At 34.1% G+C, this 18,594-nt stretch overlaps 1 protein-coding gene across 1 annotated transcript; it reads right to left on the bottom strand.

Moving 5' to 3' along the window:
- Positions 1-9,811: 9,811 nt before the first annotated feature.
- On the bottom strand, positions 9,812-14,996 carry LOC139502665 (integrase/recombinase xerD homolog). The gene is made up of 2 exons (XM_071292192.1): positions 14,708-14,996; positions 9,812-11,478 (listed from the first exon to the last, which is right to left on the bottom strand). The coding sequence occupies exons 1-2, from the start codon at positions 14,754-14,756 to the stop codon at positions 10,466-10,468; spliced, it is 1,062 nt and encodes a 353-aa protein (XP_071148293.1). The 5' UTR covers positions 14,757-14,996; the 3' UTR covers positions 9,812-10,465.
- Between the last annotated feature and the right edge of the window lie 3,598 nt (positions 14,997-18,594).

The following is an 18,594-nucleotide window of genomic DNA, read 5'->3' as shown; positions in this document are numbered from 1 at the left end:
CGTTCTCACTTTGCAAATGCATCTAGATATCTCACAGCGAATGAAACCTGGCCTCATTCAACAATTCTCCTGTATAAATACGTATACAACGTGAATGTAGCTTTCAATAATACGTATAATCCAGAGAACACTTGGAAAAGGGTAGATAATTACCCAACGACAGAATTTACAACCGGTAACGAAAGACCTATGCATGCTGAATTGATTATGATTGAACAGCTGCGTGAAATACGTCAGTACCAAAGTATACACCGCATAGAAGTCATCCAGAGTTACTCACCATGTAGAAACTGTTCTGACGCGTTATGTAAATTTAAAGAAGAACTGGATGGGGAAAAAATTAAAGGTAGTAGCGGGGTTCCATCAGACCTTGAAAAAGGAGAAGCAATGGAGTTCAAAATAACCTTTTCCAACTTCTTTAAACATAATGATCGGACAAATCAGGGGGGCTTAACAAATCTTTTGAAAAGGGGTATAAAACTTGACATCTTCACAGATGAGAACTGGAAATATTTTTTTAATGTCACTGGACTAGTAACAGAGAGAAGACAAAGAAGAGAAATAGATGACAAGAAAATTCTCCAATACTTTGAAGGATTAGTGGCTCTAGAAACAATTACAGACTACTTGGAAGCTCATCGTCTTGGTTTACCATAACACTTAATAAACAGCAATTTTTATGTTTTTTGTCGAGCCTGCGACGTTTGTCGCAGAAAGCTCGACAAAGGAATGGATAGTGATCCGGTGGCGTTAACCAACTCCTTAAAAGCTTTATATGTTTGAAGCTGGAAAACCTGAATGCTTTATACTTTGTATTTATACTGCACTCGTTCTATTTGAGCAGTCAAAATGCGTTGACTGTATATTTCTATGTCATATACAGTCACTGACCCGATATCACTTTTCCTAATGAATTTTTAAATAGAATTTGTCGAAATAATATTTAGTTATCCATACGACCTCTTCAACCTGTGCTTGTTTCCAATGCATACAACGATGCGTGGAACGACTCAACCTTGTTTCTTTTGCAATTATTGGAAAACATATTTCATTTGTTAATCTTTTTTGTTTGCAACCTATAATTCATTATGTTTTATGCTTAATGTTGATATTTTAGTCCATACTCAAACGATTTCGTTCACCATCAAAGAAAGGTGAGTGTCAACAGGTAAATGTAAATTTCATTGTGTTGTATATTTCTCCGTGAGTATGATATGAGGCCTTTTTAAAGGGAATTTCCCCCAGTATTTAAATCAAAAAAATAATCTTAACGCATTAAACAATAATTCAAAATGTTTTTTTAGATTGCAGTATAAAGACAATAATAGTGCATTGACTTGCCATATCAACGATATAAGGATTCGCCCAGAAACGGGGAAATAGCTCGGCACAGCCTGGCATTTTCCCGTTTCTAAGCCTCATCCTTATATCGTTGATATGTCAAGTCAATGCACTATTATTGTCTATATAGATGCCATATGTAACGAGGTTTCCAAGGGGCGCCTAGACGAGTGCAGAAAAGTTTTATTATCTAATACAACTGTCCTCATATCACTTTGCCAGCACACTAAGACCGCTGCATAATACATGTCTTACAAACATATCTACAATGAAAAATAATTTTCAGCACTATTGAAGCGAGATTTTTCATTTTCATTACAGCAAAGGACTGATTATTTATTTTCATAACTATATTTATAATATTTGAAAACATACATTTCTTAAATATTTGTTTATTATAAATAATACATGTATAGTCAAGTCATTATGTATTATTTAATCAGAATTAATCATCATCCTCTGCAGAAATGAACCTTCTATATTCCCAACTGCGTTAGATGTATTGCATTACATACACAGTATTTATGTTTGGTTGTAACTAGGCTTTTTTTTAAATATTGGTACAGATGTTTCGCCGAGCGGAGCGATGAAATTTGTTTTTGAAGGGTTTTGGAACCGCTGAAGGCCAAAAAAGCTATAGAACAAATGATGCAAAATCATGCTTTCTGTGTGTTTCCCAGATCCTTTCTTAAACCTTTCTTAATCTGAAAATGCAAGTTCTATTTTAATAATTTTGTGACAATATTTTGGTCTCAAAGCAAAATGTATAGATTCAGTGTAAGACATAAGTTACTAGGGGCAACATCAAAAGACCAATATACATGATAAAGCAAACATGTAATTCATATAGTTAAGTCTGTGGCTGCTGTTTTTTTTAAAACTCATGATCAAGTTAATAAAAATTTAACTAAATTACAAAATGAATGCAACACTAACAGAATACAGAAGGGCGATGAATGAACAAAAGACAAATAAATAAGAAACATTGATCCCGAAAAATCAAGGGCTACGTCTGAGGGAGATCAGAACTTGCTTCTTGCAAGGCATCTAAAATGAACACAATTTGATATGGAGACAAGCGTTTGGTTTTCAAATTTCCGACATAAGGCATTTGCCTCAATGTAGTTACGGCCCTGTAATAAAAGTGAGGTAAGTGTTTCTGAGACAATATACCTCAAGTTAAATGAAACCAATTTTCAGACATTTCAAGTATATTTAAATAATATTTATACTATACTTTTCTTATTAAAAGATTTGGGAAGTGTTTCCCGATTTTTTTTGGGAGGGAAAATGAATTTATGAAGAATCTGGTGCCATCTCATACTTTAGATTAGACCTGCTGAGTTATTTATTTTCAATACATTGCAAGTCAGGTAATTTATTTTCAAACTATCACAGAACAAACCATTTATTTTTTTGATTATCAAGGCTGAGTTATTTATTTTCAAAATCCTCCAGCCCCCCTCCCCAGAATATCAAATGATCGTCCCCTTGATCCCCCTTAGTATCTGTCAGAAGTTGTGCCGTATACGGTGCAGGAAATGCTTACCCTTCCGGAGCACCTGATTTCACTCCCGGTTTTTTGTGGAGTTCGTGTTGTTTCTTAATTATTATTTATAACTGTTGATGTAAATGTCCTTTGGTTTTGCGAGTCTTTGTTTACTCCTTGGTTTCGCTCTCACCCCATATGGAATTTATTGACCCTGTATATATCATATTAGGTCACTAACACACTATGTAGCTAATAATATTCAATATAAATTGATGGACACCTGCATTTACATATAATCAAAAATATAAATCAGAATTTCAACATAGCAAAACTTGATTCTAAATCCTTGGAAAATGCTTACAACAAAAATAGCAAATTATTATGACATTTTGAGAGACATACTAACTTAAGCACATTGCCAGACAAATATTAAAAGTAGTCTCAGGGAAATTAGTTCCATCTTAAATAACACAAATTTCAGATCTAAGTTTAAAATTCAGCTAAAATGTAAGTACCTTCTGATATTTAATTGCCAGCTTGTTAAATTCTGATTTTTCTTTAAACAAAGGTCGACTCGTGTTGATCAAAAGTACAAAGGTAGTCCATGATGATAAGTAAAACTTATGTCCGTACTATTAGGTTATAATCAGTAGAAATTATTTTTGGAAGGATTAATTACATTTTTTCTCATATCTAGATTTGACCAATTGTTAAACTGATATAGGATTCTTATAAAAATTGTAACTGTTAAAAAATGACCTTACCAGTTTTCTGATTGCTAAACTGCTAAATTCTGTATAATATCGTGAAGAAATTACCTCTTTGTAGGCAAAGGGGAAAATAATTGCCATGACCAATGTTGACTCAGCCCTGACCAACCTTGATTTCAAAAAACTGTATTTCTAATTTATGTAGAGAATTCCTTCTGTGAACACAGTGAGATATACTTCTATGAATGGTCATTAAGAAAATTAACAAAAATGTTTTCAAGGGTTTTAAAAAAATTCACCTGGCATAAATAGGACATATGCAAAATTGGGAAATTTGTTCTCAAATTTTAATTTTATGATAGAATAATACTTACGTAATTGGAAATAACATTAGGATTATCTCCCCCTAATAAGTATTCACACCGCCGATAGCGCTTTAAAATATCAATAAAGCGCTCAGGTATATCGACTCCCACCACGCATGCGTGATTCCCCAGTCTTTCTCGGCGAAAAGTGTTCACCAAAAAAGATTCAAAAGGGGAGGTGGGTGGGAGCCAATTAAGTAAGTATTATTCTATCATAAAATTAAAATTTGAGAACAAATTTCCAAATTTTATATTAATTCATAATACTTACGTAATTGGAAATTACATTAGGAGCTTTCTAAGCTATCCACAGCCGAAGAATCTTTCTGTACTTTGTAAACTGTATATTTTCTTCACATCAGTTCAGATATAAATACCACAACACTATACAGTTAAAAAAATTTCTTCCATTTTCTATAAATTTTTCTACTTTTTTTTGTCTTTTTTCAGAATTTTCTTCCATATATACAAAATTCTTATTAACACAGAATTTAAAACTTCAACGTCTATGTGATGTAAATAATCAAAGAGCTGAATAGCTCTGAGGGGAAAGACGGCCCTTGTTTCTATTTAATTGATTTTTTTTGGAAAGGGGGGGGGGGGATATTATGATAGTCTTCATATAAAGAATGAAAAAGAGAACAGCTAGAACATGTAGAAAGGTTAACAATATTAAAATCAATTGTTGTTTTTTGTAATTTCATTTCCTTAGTTTAGGATTCAATTTGGACCAATGGAAGAGATCTGCATCTTCTAAATCTAAAAATTCGATTAAAGTTGATAGTTAATTATCTAAAATTCAACTGAATTATGTCATTTCACAACAACTACAATATTTTTTTGAAATCTTAATTGTGTACCACTTAACTGCAGGCTAGGGCCATTTTCCATTTTTTGTGACAGTATTCTTGGATTTTAAAGTTTTTTCTTAAGAAAGTGTGGACTGAAAAATCTATTCAGTTTTAAATTTCCATTGATAAACTTCCCAGTTACAACTCTCATAACAGGGAAACAGGTACTAATAAAAAAAAACCAATATAATTGATGTAAACTATGTGAAGCTTGTTTCCAAATCTAAAATTTGAAATATTTGTAAATTTCATGAATAAATAGGTTAAAACTACAAAATGCAACATTTTTATTTTTTTTTATTTTTTTTTACCATTACAATGATTATGTTGCAAATTGGTACACAAAAATTTAGTTTTAATGAAAGACTACTAATCCAATGAAATGTCACATTTTAAGTGTTAAAATACATTAACTTTTATTTTAGTGGATAATTACTCATCAATTGAGGTGCTCCTGATTTGGAGGAAGATTCTCAAAACAGAATTTTTACAGAAAAAATTAATAAAATCGTTTCTCTCCCCTATCTCATGTAACCCCACGATCTTTGTTTACTTTGAAAGTTGTTCAACAGTTGACCTACACATTAAAGTATTGCATGTTGATGTTTGAATCATCTACAGCAAACAATATTATGTTTAAATTGAACAAATACCAATGTGTAATTAGTGCACGATCTCTGAGAATGATTTAAATAACCAGTGAAGGATATCCCTGCTTCTGCGTAGTGTGGCATTCCAAGAATGACGTCACTATAAAATACAATATAGGTTGGATATATTTAGAATATCTCGTCATACTGATTTTTCCGGATTGTAAAAGAAACGTCAATAATGTAAAGGAGGGCTCAAGATACGATAATTTCGTGAGAAACAGAAGGGAAATGGGTCAAAAAGTGTTTAAAGTCAAACTATTAATTTCTGGGTTTCCTTCTCTTCCATCTAAGTAAGATTTGTTGGGGGGTTTTCCACATTATAAAAACAAAATGAATGATGTGAGGGAATGTCACTCTGGTCAACCCCATAGGGGATTGACGGCTTGAAGCCGTCTTTCCCCAAGGTTGATTCCTTTGTCCAATTTGCTGTGTCCATAATAGACTTCACAGATGCGCCGTTAAAAAGTGCCCAAGATGGGCCCAAGGCTCTTGTAGAATGAGCATGAAATTTTTTGTCTTTTTCATTGTAAGCACATTTAATTGCATTAACAATCCAAGACGAAATAGTCTGTGATGTAACCGGTTTATGCGGTTCAATAAAAGATAAAAACAACTTGTTCTCAAACTCACTGTCAGAGTTTCTAAAAGGTGCAGTTTTCTTCAAATAATAATAAATAGACCGCTTCCGATCTAATAATTTATCTGATTGATAAGACGGAATAAAAATCTTGCTGCCAAAATGTTTTGGTCTATCCTGTTTTGATAGTCCATGACTAACAAAAGTCACCCCTTTCTTATGCACAACAATCGACTCTTCTCCAATACACAAAGATTGTAAGTCACTGCATCTCCTAAAAGAAGTAATTGCAATTAAAAATGCAGTTTTCCAAGAAATAAATTTTAAATGAGCATGTTTCATTGGTTCAAAAGGTGCTTGTTTTAATTTTTTTTTAAACTAAGGGTAAATCCCATTCAGGTAAAAGCACTACTTTTGGAGGTCTTGAGTTAAAAATGCCCTTTATAAGACGAGTTATATAAGGATGTTGTCCTACTGGAATTTTCCCAATTTTAGCTAGAAATGAGGATAACATAGATCTATAACCAGCTATGGTTCTATACTGAAGACCTTCTGAGTATAAATATGTCAAAAACTCAGCCGCCTCCGTCAAAGAGGCATTATAGGGATCAATTTCCGGTCTACTACACCAGCTATTGAATTTTCGAAATTTGACAGAGTAATCTTTCTGAGTCCCAGAGCGCCATGAGGCTCTGAGTAATTTTCTAGTTTCTTTAGAAAAACCTTCTCATTAAACTGTTTGTTGATAAAAAAAAACATGCAGTCAGATTAAATACTGCTGGATTTGTATGAATTATGTTTGTTTTTGGCTGGTGTAATAGATCCTCCCTGACTGGCAGACTCCTTGGATAATCTATTATGTACTTCAGAAGATGTTTGTAATAATGTCTGCGTGGCCAAAGTGGGGCTATCAGAATTAACTGACAATTGTACCTTGTCATGTGTTGTAGTATTTTTGGTATAAGACAAATTGGAGGGTAAGCATATGCATACATGTTGTTCCAAGGAATTGTTAGAGCATCTATTGCATAAGCCTGAGGGTCTGGGTTCCAGAGGCAATAGACCTGTGTTTGTCGATTTTTTGCAGAAGCGAAAAGATCTATGTGAGGTGTCTCCCAAATCTGAAACATTGCATGTGTTATCTCTTTGTTTAATGACCATTCCGTTGGTTGAATTTTTACCCTGATTACCTCTGCTAGAATTTTCTTTTTTTCTGCAATGTGTGCAGCTTTCAGAAAAATTAGATTTTCTAGTGCTAATTGCCAAAGTTTCCAATAGATAAAGGCAGATGTGGTGTGAGTGCCAATGAGACAACTCTCCATCCAAATAACAATCAAAAAAAAAATCATTATAGGTTAAAGTACGGCCAAGTTCTCATACACAGCTGGGGAGAACGAGTGCCTCCTTGTTTGTTTATGTAACGAACAACCGTTGCATTGTCTGAACGAATAAGAACATTTTTGTTTATCAATTTTGGGAGAAAATGTTTTACAGTTAGAACAACTGCCTCCATTTCTAAAGAATTTATGTGGAGAAGTTTTTCTTCTACTGACTATGTACCCTGAACTATGAGACTGTTGTTGATGTGACCTCCGTACCCTGAATTTGATGCGTCTGTTGTTACTGTTATTGACTTTTCCCAAGGTGTTATTGATCTGCCTATAACCAAATTTTCTATTTTTAACCACCATCTGAGGTAATCTTTTAGATATTTTGAAAAAGGAATTTTTATTCCTAGATTTTGACAAACTGGTTTCCAATGATAAAGGAGGTGTAACTGAATTGGTCTCATAAAGAGTCTTTCATTTGGAATTAATTCTATGCATGAAGCCATAATACCTAATAATTGTAGAAAATCTCTTGCTGTTGCTTGATTTTGCTTGTTTAAGATAAGTTCTACTGCAGAAAGGAGTTTTGACACCCTTTCTGATGTAGGACGAACTATTCCTTCTTTTAGAGAAAACACAATCTATGTATGTTATTGATTGTGTTGGAATTAGGCTTGACTTTTCTAGATTTACTACAAATCCTAAATTTGTTAGGAGTTTTAGCGTTTTCTCTCGATCTGAAATCAGCATTTTTTTGGTCTGATTTAACACAAGAGTGCACACGCTGAAATGTCTCGCCTTCTTTACTAATCATTGATATTATGTTGATAGACCTAAATATAAAGCTTTATTACAACTGTCACATAAACTCAACATTAACCAAAGAAAACGAAACATTGATCAATGAACCATATAAATGAGGTCAAGGTCAGATGAACCATGCCTGCTGGCAGACATGTACAGCTAACAATTCTTCAATACAACAAATATAGTTGACTTATTGCTTATAAATTAAGAAAAACAGACCAAAACACGAACACTTAACACTTAGCAATGGACCGTGAAAATCAGGTCAAGGGCAAATAAAACCTGCATAACAGACATATAGATCATAAAATATTTCCATACACCAAATATAGTTGACTAATGCATAAAGTATTAGAAAAATAGACCAAAACTCAAAAACTTAACTTTGACCACTGAACCATGAAAATGAGGTCAAGGTCAGATGACACCTGTCATCTAGACATGTACACCTTACAATCATTCCATACACCAAATATAGTAGACCTATTGCATATAGTATAAGAAAAACAGACCAAAACACAAAAACTTAACTATAACCACTGAACCATGAAAATGAGGTCAAGGTCAGATGAAATCTGCCAGTTGGTCATGTACACCTTACAGTCCTATCATACACCGAATATACTAGACCTATTGCTTATAGTATCTGAGATATGGACTTAACCACCAAAACTTAACCTTGTTCACTGGTCCATGAAATGAGGTCGAGGTCAAGTGAAAACTGTCTGACGGGCAAGAGGACCTTGCAAGGTACGCACATACCAAATATAGTTATCCAATTACTTATAATAAGAGAGAATTTAACATTACAAAAAATCTTAACTTTTTTTTCAAGTAGTCACTGAACCATGAAAATGAGGTCAAGGACATTGGACATGTGACTGACGGAAAGTTCGTAACATGAGGCATCTATATACAAAGTATGAAGCATCCAGGTCTTCTACCTTTTAAAATACTAAGCTTTTTAGAAGTTAGCTAACACCGCCGTAGCCGCCGTAGCTGCCGCCGGATCACTATCCCTATGTCGAGCTTTCTGCAACAAAAGTTGCAGGCTCGACAAAAAACCATTGGGCTCGTAAATGAGCTGCCACTACAGAACACACTTTTGTAAGAACTTGTCACCATCTTACGGTGTTTATATATCTCAACTTGTACGATTCGCTCGTGTATGTAACAATGTTTTAGATTTTAACGAGAGAAATTTATGTATTACTGAAAAATTATTACACCAGGGTTTTCGATATCACAAACTAGTCAAAACATTTACTAAATTTTATCATCGGTATAAAGACATTATTCGTAAATATAGCTCAACATGCAGACTTTTAATACGTTCAGGTATTTCACATCCAATTTTTTATGGTAATATTCTTTATAAAGCACAAAGGTGTCAGTATTCACCTCAGAAACTTACAAAACCTTTGAATAGACTTATTAAGAAGGGATATAATTACGATACTGTTGTCAAGTCATTAAAGATTGCATATTTTGGCGTTAATATTGAGTCATTGATAAGGTCTTTGCATCGGAACTAAACACATTTATTCTAAAAACAGTTGTTGGCATGACACGGGTTATGTTCTTCTCATATATGTTATGATGGTATGATACTAAACCCCTATTATTTTCTTATTCGTGCCCTCAAACGCAAATAAAGTATTTATGAACAAAAACTCAAACACATATCTATGGGAAACAGCTCGCCTAGACGAGTGCAGCAAAGTTTTATTATCATATAATTCAACTGTCCTCAAATGACTTTGCCAGCACACTAAGACCGCTGCAGCATACATGTCTTACAAACATATCTACAATGAGAAATAATGAAATAGAATCTTTCATATCACAAAAACATAATTTCATAATGTTCTTTTAACATCTGCAGAAAAGCATAATGCATTTACAATATTATAAGCTTATACAAAAACATGTAAACAGGGGGAGGGGGGTGGGGGAAACTTCACTGCACTAAGACTGAGCTTCGAATGGTCAAGCTATGAAAATGTATTTTCAATGTTAACTTTTACCGCGACTGACCAGTCCGTGCTATCATACAAAGAACTTTAAACTCTTAACTTAGTTAAGGTGACTTATTGTTATGCTAAAATAATTTAAATATTATTGTAAACATAAACACATGTTCCCAACATAACAACAATGCCATGTGCTATCGATAGTTAATAAATACATTTATTTTCTTATTCGTGCCCTCAAACGCAAATAAAGTATTTATGAACAAAAACTCAAACACATATCTATGGGAAACAGCTCGCCTAGACGAGTGCAGCAAAGTTTCGAACAAAACAAAGGATGGGCCAAAAAAGGAGGGATTGAAAATATATTAAACACCAAGATTTTTTGTAACTGACAACCTTTCTTCTAAATTTTCTTTAACATAGCCATCTTTAGCACGATCACTTTTCCATCTACCATGTTTTTTGAAAATTCTATCTTCAATTTTTGATGCGGCAGCTGCCGTAGCTCCGCCAGATCTCAAACTATGAAGACCAAATTTTGTCCTGTCTAAACCTAACTTATGAAGAGCGGACAATAAAATGTCTCTAGCAGAGGAATATGATATTTTTCCTGACTTACGAAGTACATAACTGTTGTTACTTTTACAATAGCTTAAACCTCGGAATATATATTCCGTACTACTGTGAGAAATATTTGCCAGACTTAAATACCTGTGTAACATATTGACTGGACATGTAATGTTATAAGTCTTAGAAATGAGAACATCGTTACCCTCTCTGTATACATCTGTTTTACTCTTTTCAAGAAAAAGTTTCACATATGAATCGTAAAAAGTTATGTTGTTTCTTTTCAGATTTGACAATTCTGAAAAACGTAAAAAACCAGAAAAACACAATAAGCACATACATGCTATTCTCAAATCTTTTAAAGATGACTTTTCATTGCCATATAACAATACAATATGTTTCAAAATTTCCGGTGTAATTGGCTCTTTTTTGTTTACAGTGTGACCTATCAATCTCAAAGCACCTTCTTTGACAGATAAGACTAAATCTGATTTACATGGGTCAGGTAACCCGGCGAGCCGATGAGCCCAACTAATAGCGTAAAACATTTCGTTAATCTTGCTATGTGACTTAGCAGATTCGGTTAAATCTATTAAATACAATGAAACATTAGTGTCAGAACCCGGTAAATAGCAAATTCCATTAAATACACACCATTTAGTCCAAGCTTCAAAAGCATATTTGTAGTTTTTTGTTGTATTCTCTGATCTAGAAGAAAGGCAAAACTGTGGCAACTTAGTTGACAACTGTGAAAGGTGACTGTTGAAAGAATTCTTTGGTAATGCTTCCCATCTACCAGTATGAAAAATAGCTGAAAAACGTATACATTGTAATACATATTAAAATAAGAATATTTATGTATGATGCTAATCAATAAGCCCTGTCTACTATAATTTATATAGGACCATGCTTTCCTTAATCATACCAACAAGTGACTATGTCAGCTTAGTTAAAAACACATAAAAACAAATAACAATATTTAAGCCATGTCAACTATACTTCTGTAGGACCATGCTTTTCCCTGACGATGACAGTAACCGTTCATGTCAGAATCAACAGTGAATACACATATAATTTTTAATCAATCTAAAAGCCTTGTCAACTATAATGTTATAGGACCATGCTCTTCTGAGACCATAACAATATTCAAGCCATGTCAACTATACTTCTGTAGGACCATGCTTTTCCCTGACCATGGCAGCAACCCATCATGTCAGAATATACAATTGATACACACTTATCAACAAAATGTTCATTATAACAAAAATCTGTTGTATACAGTTTAGCATCAGGCTTTTATTCTAATTGCCAACACTGACGAACTAAAACGTTCCGAACCGAAAATAGACTTTTCATTCGAACCTTGCATAAAAATGCCTTCTGTTTTTTTGAAATTCTAAAACATCAACGACATAATCCTGATATATCATATCTTTCTTAAAAATATATGGCCAAAACGCTGCAGACGTCCATTTAGGGACAATCAATGTACCACTAGCCTTGCAAGCTATAACATGTTTGATAACTCTTAGAACCAAATAAATTGGAGGAACAAGCCAATTGCTCTCTTGAGACCAATCTTGTGTAAACGCGTCAATAGCTTCGGCAGTTGCATTCCAAAACAAGGAATTGTAACGAGGTAACTTAGCATTTAAATGACTAGCAAAGCGATCGATCGTATGTGGACCCCACATTTCATCTATAAATTTGAAAAATTCGGAGGTGACACCCCAATCTTCATGATCGACCATTTTACTAACGTAATCAGCCAACGTGTTTTCAGAACGTGGAATCCATTGTACATGTATTGATATGCCTTGTTGAGAACACACAGAAAATATAGAATTTGCCAAATTTTGTAGCTCAAATTTCATGCTTCCAGATCTAATAATTCTTACACAATTTTGGTTGTCTGTGAACCATTTCAATGTTCTTCCTATGAAAACATTTTTAAACGAAATCAGGGACTGCTCAATTGCCTTCATTTCTCTCCACGTAGAGCTCAGTTGCATTTCTGAACGATTCCACATTTGATGGAAAATCTTACTATTTACCTCAACTGTATAAGCACCACAAGCAACATTACTTGCATCTGAATACACCATTACCGTAGATTTGCTATAAAAATCTAGCTTTTTTACATTAACTCTCTTAATGTTATCAAACCAAAACAGTAATTCGTCTTTAACTTGGACTGGTATTTCCATATTCAATACCGTATCCCAAGATACCCTGCTTTCAATACACATATAACTATATCTAGTTTTAAGTCTAGAAATATTGCCAATTACAGGGGACATAGATATAATTTTTCCCACTACCTGGGCTAATCGTCTAGCTGACAATGTGTTAAAATTAGTCAAAGCATCTGACAAGGAACGTTTCAAGTCATTAATACGCCTATCAGGTATAGTAACACAAAATTCAATTGAATTCCAAATGATTCCGAGCCATTCTAGCTCCTGAACAGGTGTAAAAATAGATTTTTTCTCGTTAATCAAAAACCCGGCTGACAAAAGGCTTTTTCTAACAAAAATAGCATCTTTATTACATTCTTCAGAAGTAGGAGCCATGCCAAACCCATCGTCTAGATATAAAACTATCTTTATAGAATTTCTTCTCCAGTATTTCACCATTTCACGTAGACATTTTGAAAAAATAAAAGGAGCTGTTGATAAGCCAAATGGTAAGACTGTAAAGCAGAAAAACTGCTGTTTCCACGAAAACCCTAAAAAGGTGTGCTGTTGGGGACAAATATCAAAATGATGATACCCCGATTTTAAATCAAACTTAAAAAGTGAGTAATCATTCGCAAAATATTGTATTGCAACTTTCCAGTCTTCAAACTTGAACTTGTCTTTCCTGACACTTTGATTCAAAATACTAAGATCTAATATTAACCTAGGCTTTGAAGATGAATTAAGTGCTACACTCAAAGGATTCACGACGAAGGGCTTAAAAGGGACCAACTTGGCGCACCCAGTATCTACTAATTCAGAAATAGCTTCATCAACAAATTTCTCATTCATAAATGCAGATTTGTTGTTCTTACTGTGCATCTGTTTAGGCGATTCTAAAAAAGGTATAATGTAACCGCCTGATATAGTGTTTATGACAAAATCACTAGCGCCAATAGTTTTCCAAAATTCGATATGTTTATTCAAACTCCCCTTTACACCGTGAAAAGTGCTATTATGTTCTGCATTTTCAAAAAACTTTACTTGTTCAAGAAAAACAGAATAATCATTAACATAGTTTTCATTATCCCATTTAGAAAAATGCGATTCACAATTTAAATACTTATCATTAAATACCGGTTTAAGATCGTTGGGCGCCTTGTCCTTGGGCGTTGTTTTGAAATGTCTGGGCCCTGTTAAGTGGGCAGTTCTTGCGCCAATGTCCAAACTGTTTACACTGGTGACACATGTCATACTGGGTCGGCTCACGCCGACCGTAGCCTGCACGAAAGGGCTGCGGAGGTTGAGAATAACGACTGTAAGACTGAGAATAATCAGGATTTGGCACAGTTTCAGCTGGTCTAGCATTTTGGTTTGCTCTGTTGTTACTGTTGTAAGGAGAAGGGCGGGGTTTGGTTCTCTCTTTGATTGACTTAACTGCACGACTTTCAGCTTGTCTAATCTTCTTTTCATCGTCAGAGTTATCAGCGATGGTATTAGACTCATATTCGCGCACTGTAGTCCAGCCCCCTGCAGAGCTGTCGGCGATCCTTATCGACTTATTCCTAGCTTTAACTTTAGTAATAAGCTCAGATACAATACTGTTAGTAGGAAAATCTAAAGAGGAGCCCTTCTTTTGAATTTTAAGGAGCCCGGTCAGAATTTCATCATTGAAATGATATTGAATACTGTTCCCTTCTTTCTTGAATTTAATACCGACTTCTTCTTTAAATTTACGTGACAAATTGTCTTGCTCGGAAGCCAAATCTGCTTTTAAATCAACAAGTTTATAATCTAAGTAATCACGGAACAAGTGAAAAGCATCTGCTATATCAGGATGTGGTGCAGGGGGCTGTGACTCACCTCTAGGTTGTGCATTAGTTGCGGCGTGGTCCGTATCAATATCCGACATAGCTTAAATACAATTAAGCCAACTTCACTGCACTAAGACTGAGCTTCGAATGGTCAAGCTATGAAAATGTATTTTCAATGTTAACTTTTACCGCGACTGACCAGTCCGTGCTATCATACAAAGAACTTTAAACTCTTAACTTAGTTAAGGTGACTTATTGTTATGCTAAAATAATTTAAATATTATTGTAAACATAAACACATGTTCCCAACATAACAACAATGCCATGTGCTATCGATAGTTAATAAATACATACGGGAAGGATTGTGCCTGATGTTCATATGATGAAATCATAATCTTTCAGTCAGTTTAGTTGAAGTCTGGAGCTGGCATGTCAGTTAACTGCTAGTAGTCTGTTGTTATTTATGTATTATTGTCATTTTGTTTATTTTCTTTGGTTACATCTTCTGACATCAGACTCGGATTTCTCTTGAACTGAATTTTAATGTGCGTATTGTTATGCGTTTACTTTACTACATTGGTTAGAGGTATAGGGGGAGGGTTGAGATCTCACAAACATGTTTAACCCCGCCGCATTTTTGCGCCTGTCCCAAGTCAGGAGCCTCTGGCCTTTGTTAGTCTTGTATTATTTTAATTTTAGTTTCTTGTGTACAATTTGGAAATTAGTATGGCGTTCATTATCACTGGACTAGTATATATTTGTTTAGGGGCCAGCTGAAGGACGCCTCCGGGTGCGGGAATTTCTCGCTACATTGAAGACCTGTTGGTGACCCTCTGCTGTTGTTTTTTATTTGGGCAGGTTGTTGTCTCTTTGACACATTCCCCATTTCCATTCTCAATTTTATCATACAAGAAGATTTTTGAAAAGATAACGTTTGGTCGGCGAGCCTGATTATAAATAGAATAATTTTTTTTCTCTCAGAAATTTCTTATATAACATCGATATAACTTGATTTTAGCTTCAGAGCTAAGTTAAGGTACATTGTAGTTGTCATGTTTTGGGATTTTTGTCAGATTTTAGGAAACCTCAAGTTTTATTCATTTGAATGCCTTAAGAATAAACTTGTAAGGGTTCTGCGGAACCCAGTGTCTTGCCTATTTTTGCTGTAAATTGCAGGCTCAACAGAAATGAGGAAAAAAATCGGTAAAAATATTCCTCTTGATACTATCTTTTGATTGTAAGAAGCTTCTGTTCAAGTTTGGAAAAATCCAGGATCGTTTATGAATCTAATAAATGTTTTAAAAACTTTTTCTGTAGACTGTATGTCATGTTAACTGGAAGAAAATCTAAGTCCGTTTAAAAGTAAAATACGGAAAAAATGGATTTATCTTTTTACAAAATTTACTTCTTGATACTATCTTATGATCATAAATAAGCTTCTGTCCAATTTTGGTACAAACCCAGCATGCCCAGGATAGTTTGAGAAAGTTAATAAAATTCTAAAAACTTTAACCACAGAGTAAATGTAATGTTTCCCCACAGAAACATTTATAAGTAAAATACGGAAAAAAATAGAATTTTATTTTTACAAAATTTACTTCTGGATACTATCTTATGATCATTGGTATCTTGTAGAGAGTTGTCTTATTAACAATTATACCACATCTTAAGATCAAATGGTCACTTTTAGAAATTTCTTTATAGTTAACCAACAACATTCAAACTTGATCTCTGTTTTGTGGTAATAAGCATTGTGTATACATGTTTCATGAGATTTGATTGAGGCAAACTATAACTTGCAAAATAGAAACCAACTTTGTGACGACTAATGTACTGACGGACATGGATTAAACCTACTACAACGCCCCCTCCCCCTCCCAAATTGCGGCACGGCCATAAACGTGTTTATTTTAGTTTTTGCCGTTGTACCTTGAATCGATCAAGTGTGTGCACAACGCGTGGGATATCGGAAATTTATTCTTTTTTTACACATGACACACTAAAGTCTTGTATTCATGAATGATTACAACTTGTTGGGACTAGAAAACATTGATAATTACAAAGAAAAATAGCATTGGTATGTACTGCGCTGTTTCTAGTGTTGCATTTAATTAAATTGACCATGTGTGGAATTTGTCTTCCAATTATTACTGTTATTAATCTTGTATTTATGCAAATATTCTCAGCTTAGTGGTTTCATTCTAAATCTCGGGATTAATGCAGTCTTTTATAAAGGTTACAGAGACAGATACAGAAAATAGGGGCGTAATTCATGTAAAGGTTAACAAAACGTTGAGAATAGCAAAATATTTTTTTTGAAATTTGAACCTAAAACAAGATGCTCCGCAGGGATCAGCTTTATACGACCACAGAGTTCGAACCCTGAACATTGGGGCAAGTATGGACACAACATTCAAGCTTGATACAGCTCTGAATTTGGATTGTGATTAAATAGTTGACACAACAAAGGTTTCTGACACATAATGAATGTGGTCTCAGAACTTAAACTTAAAAGCTTCAGTTAAATTTTAAATTGGACATTACCTATTATGGTCCAATATCCAAAATCAAAATACATGGTTAAATTCCGCATATCAAAGAACCCCAATTATTCAATTTTTGATGAAATCAAACAAAATTTAATTTTGGACCTGTTGGGCCCCTTATTCCTAACCCGTTTTGGACCAAAACTCCCAAAATCAATCCCAACCTTCATTTTATGGTCATAAACCTTGTGTTTAAATTTCATAGATTTCTATTTACTTATACTGAAGTTAGGGTGCGAAAACCAAGAAAAATGCGTATTTGGGCCCCTCTTTGGCCCCTTATTCCTAAACTGTTGGGACCTCAACTCCCAAAAACTATCCCAACCTTCCTTTTGTGGTCATAAACCTTGTTTAAGTTTTATTGATTTCTTTTCACTTATACTAATATTATTATGCGAAAACCAAGAATAATGCTTATTTGGGCCCTTGTTTGGCCCCTAATTCCTAAACTGTTGGAACCTAGTATAAAAGTGACACCTAACATCCACGTATTCCAACATCAATCCGAATTACGATAGCAAAAAATCTTATTCGGGAGACTCCGTATACATACTATAAGTATTTTATTGTAATTATATTACAAAATATTGATCACATGATGCTAGTATTACTAGACTTGCAATTGCTTTACATCAAAATCCAAACTCCCTAAATCAATCACAACCTTCCTTTTGTGGTCACAAACCTTATGTGAAAATTTTATAGATTTCTATTTACTTAAACTAAAGTTATAGTGCGAAAACCAAGAAAATGCTTATTTGGGCCTTTTTTGGCCCCTAATTCCTAAACTGTTGTGACCAACACTCCAAAAATCAATCCCAACCTTCCTTTTGACACACACACACACACACACACACAAAACAAGATATAATGTTATCGGAATCTTGAACTTATGAGATGTATGTAGAAAGACGCATAGTAAGGAATAATTCATAATTGATACAATTATTTTGCTTGATAATTTTGATATGATAATCTTGCCGGTAATAGCATTATTATTTTACCGGGATTAGCACAATTCCAACTTAGCAGATGTATTCTATTTGTCTATCTCGGAGATCCTGAATTTTAATTGCGGGATAGTAGTACAACAAAGGAGTTATTAATGATATGTTAATAGCTACATGTATATTTAAAGAGGATTCCATTATACTGGACTTCTGATATAAGCGATCAACAATTGACTATTATTATTTTTTTTAAGTCACCACCAACTTAAAATGTGTTCAATTTGCCTGTCCGTCTATCCGTCCGTCCATCACACTTAAGTTTCAGTTTAGAAATGCTTTGACCAAATGATTCTATTATTGGTTTGTTAATATTATGTTACAGGTCAATTTTGTGATTTATGCTGGAATAACATCTTAGACGGGTGTGTGCCATAAGAAAT

This window comes from Mytilus edulis, chromosome 14 (genome assembly GCF_963676685.1).
Source record: "Mytilus edulis chromosome 14, xbMytEdul2.2, whole genome shotgun sequence".
NCBI lineage: Eukaryota > Metazoa > Mollusca > Bivalvia > Mytilida > Mytilidae > Mytilus > Mytilus edulis.
Note: the sequence above shows the minus strand (reverse complement) of the source record. Positions and strands in the feature narration are given on the sequence as shown.

What these genes read in the sequence shown, in the direction of transcription:
- LOC139502665 (XM_071292192.1), bottom strand. Translation starts at nt 14,756, where the DNA reads ATGTCGGATATTGATACGGACCACGCCGCAACTAATGCACAACCTAGA. An exon ending in AACTAATGCACAACCTAGAG is followed by an intron (nt 11,479 to 14,707) that starts GTGAGTCACAGC and finishes TACGTTTTTCAG; the next exon opens with CTATTTTTCATACTGGTAGA.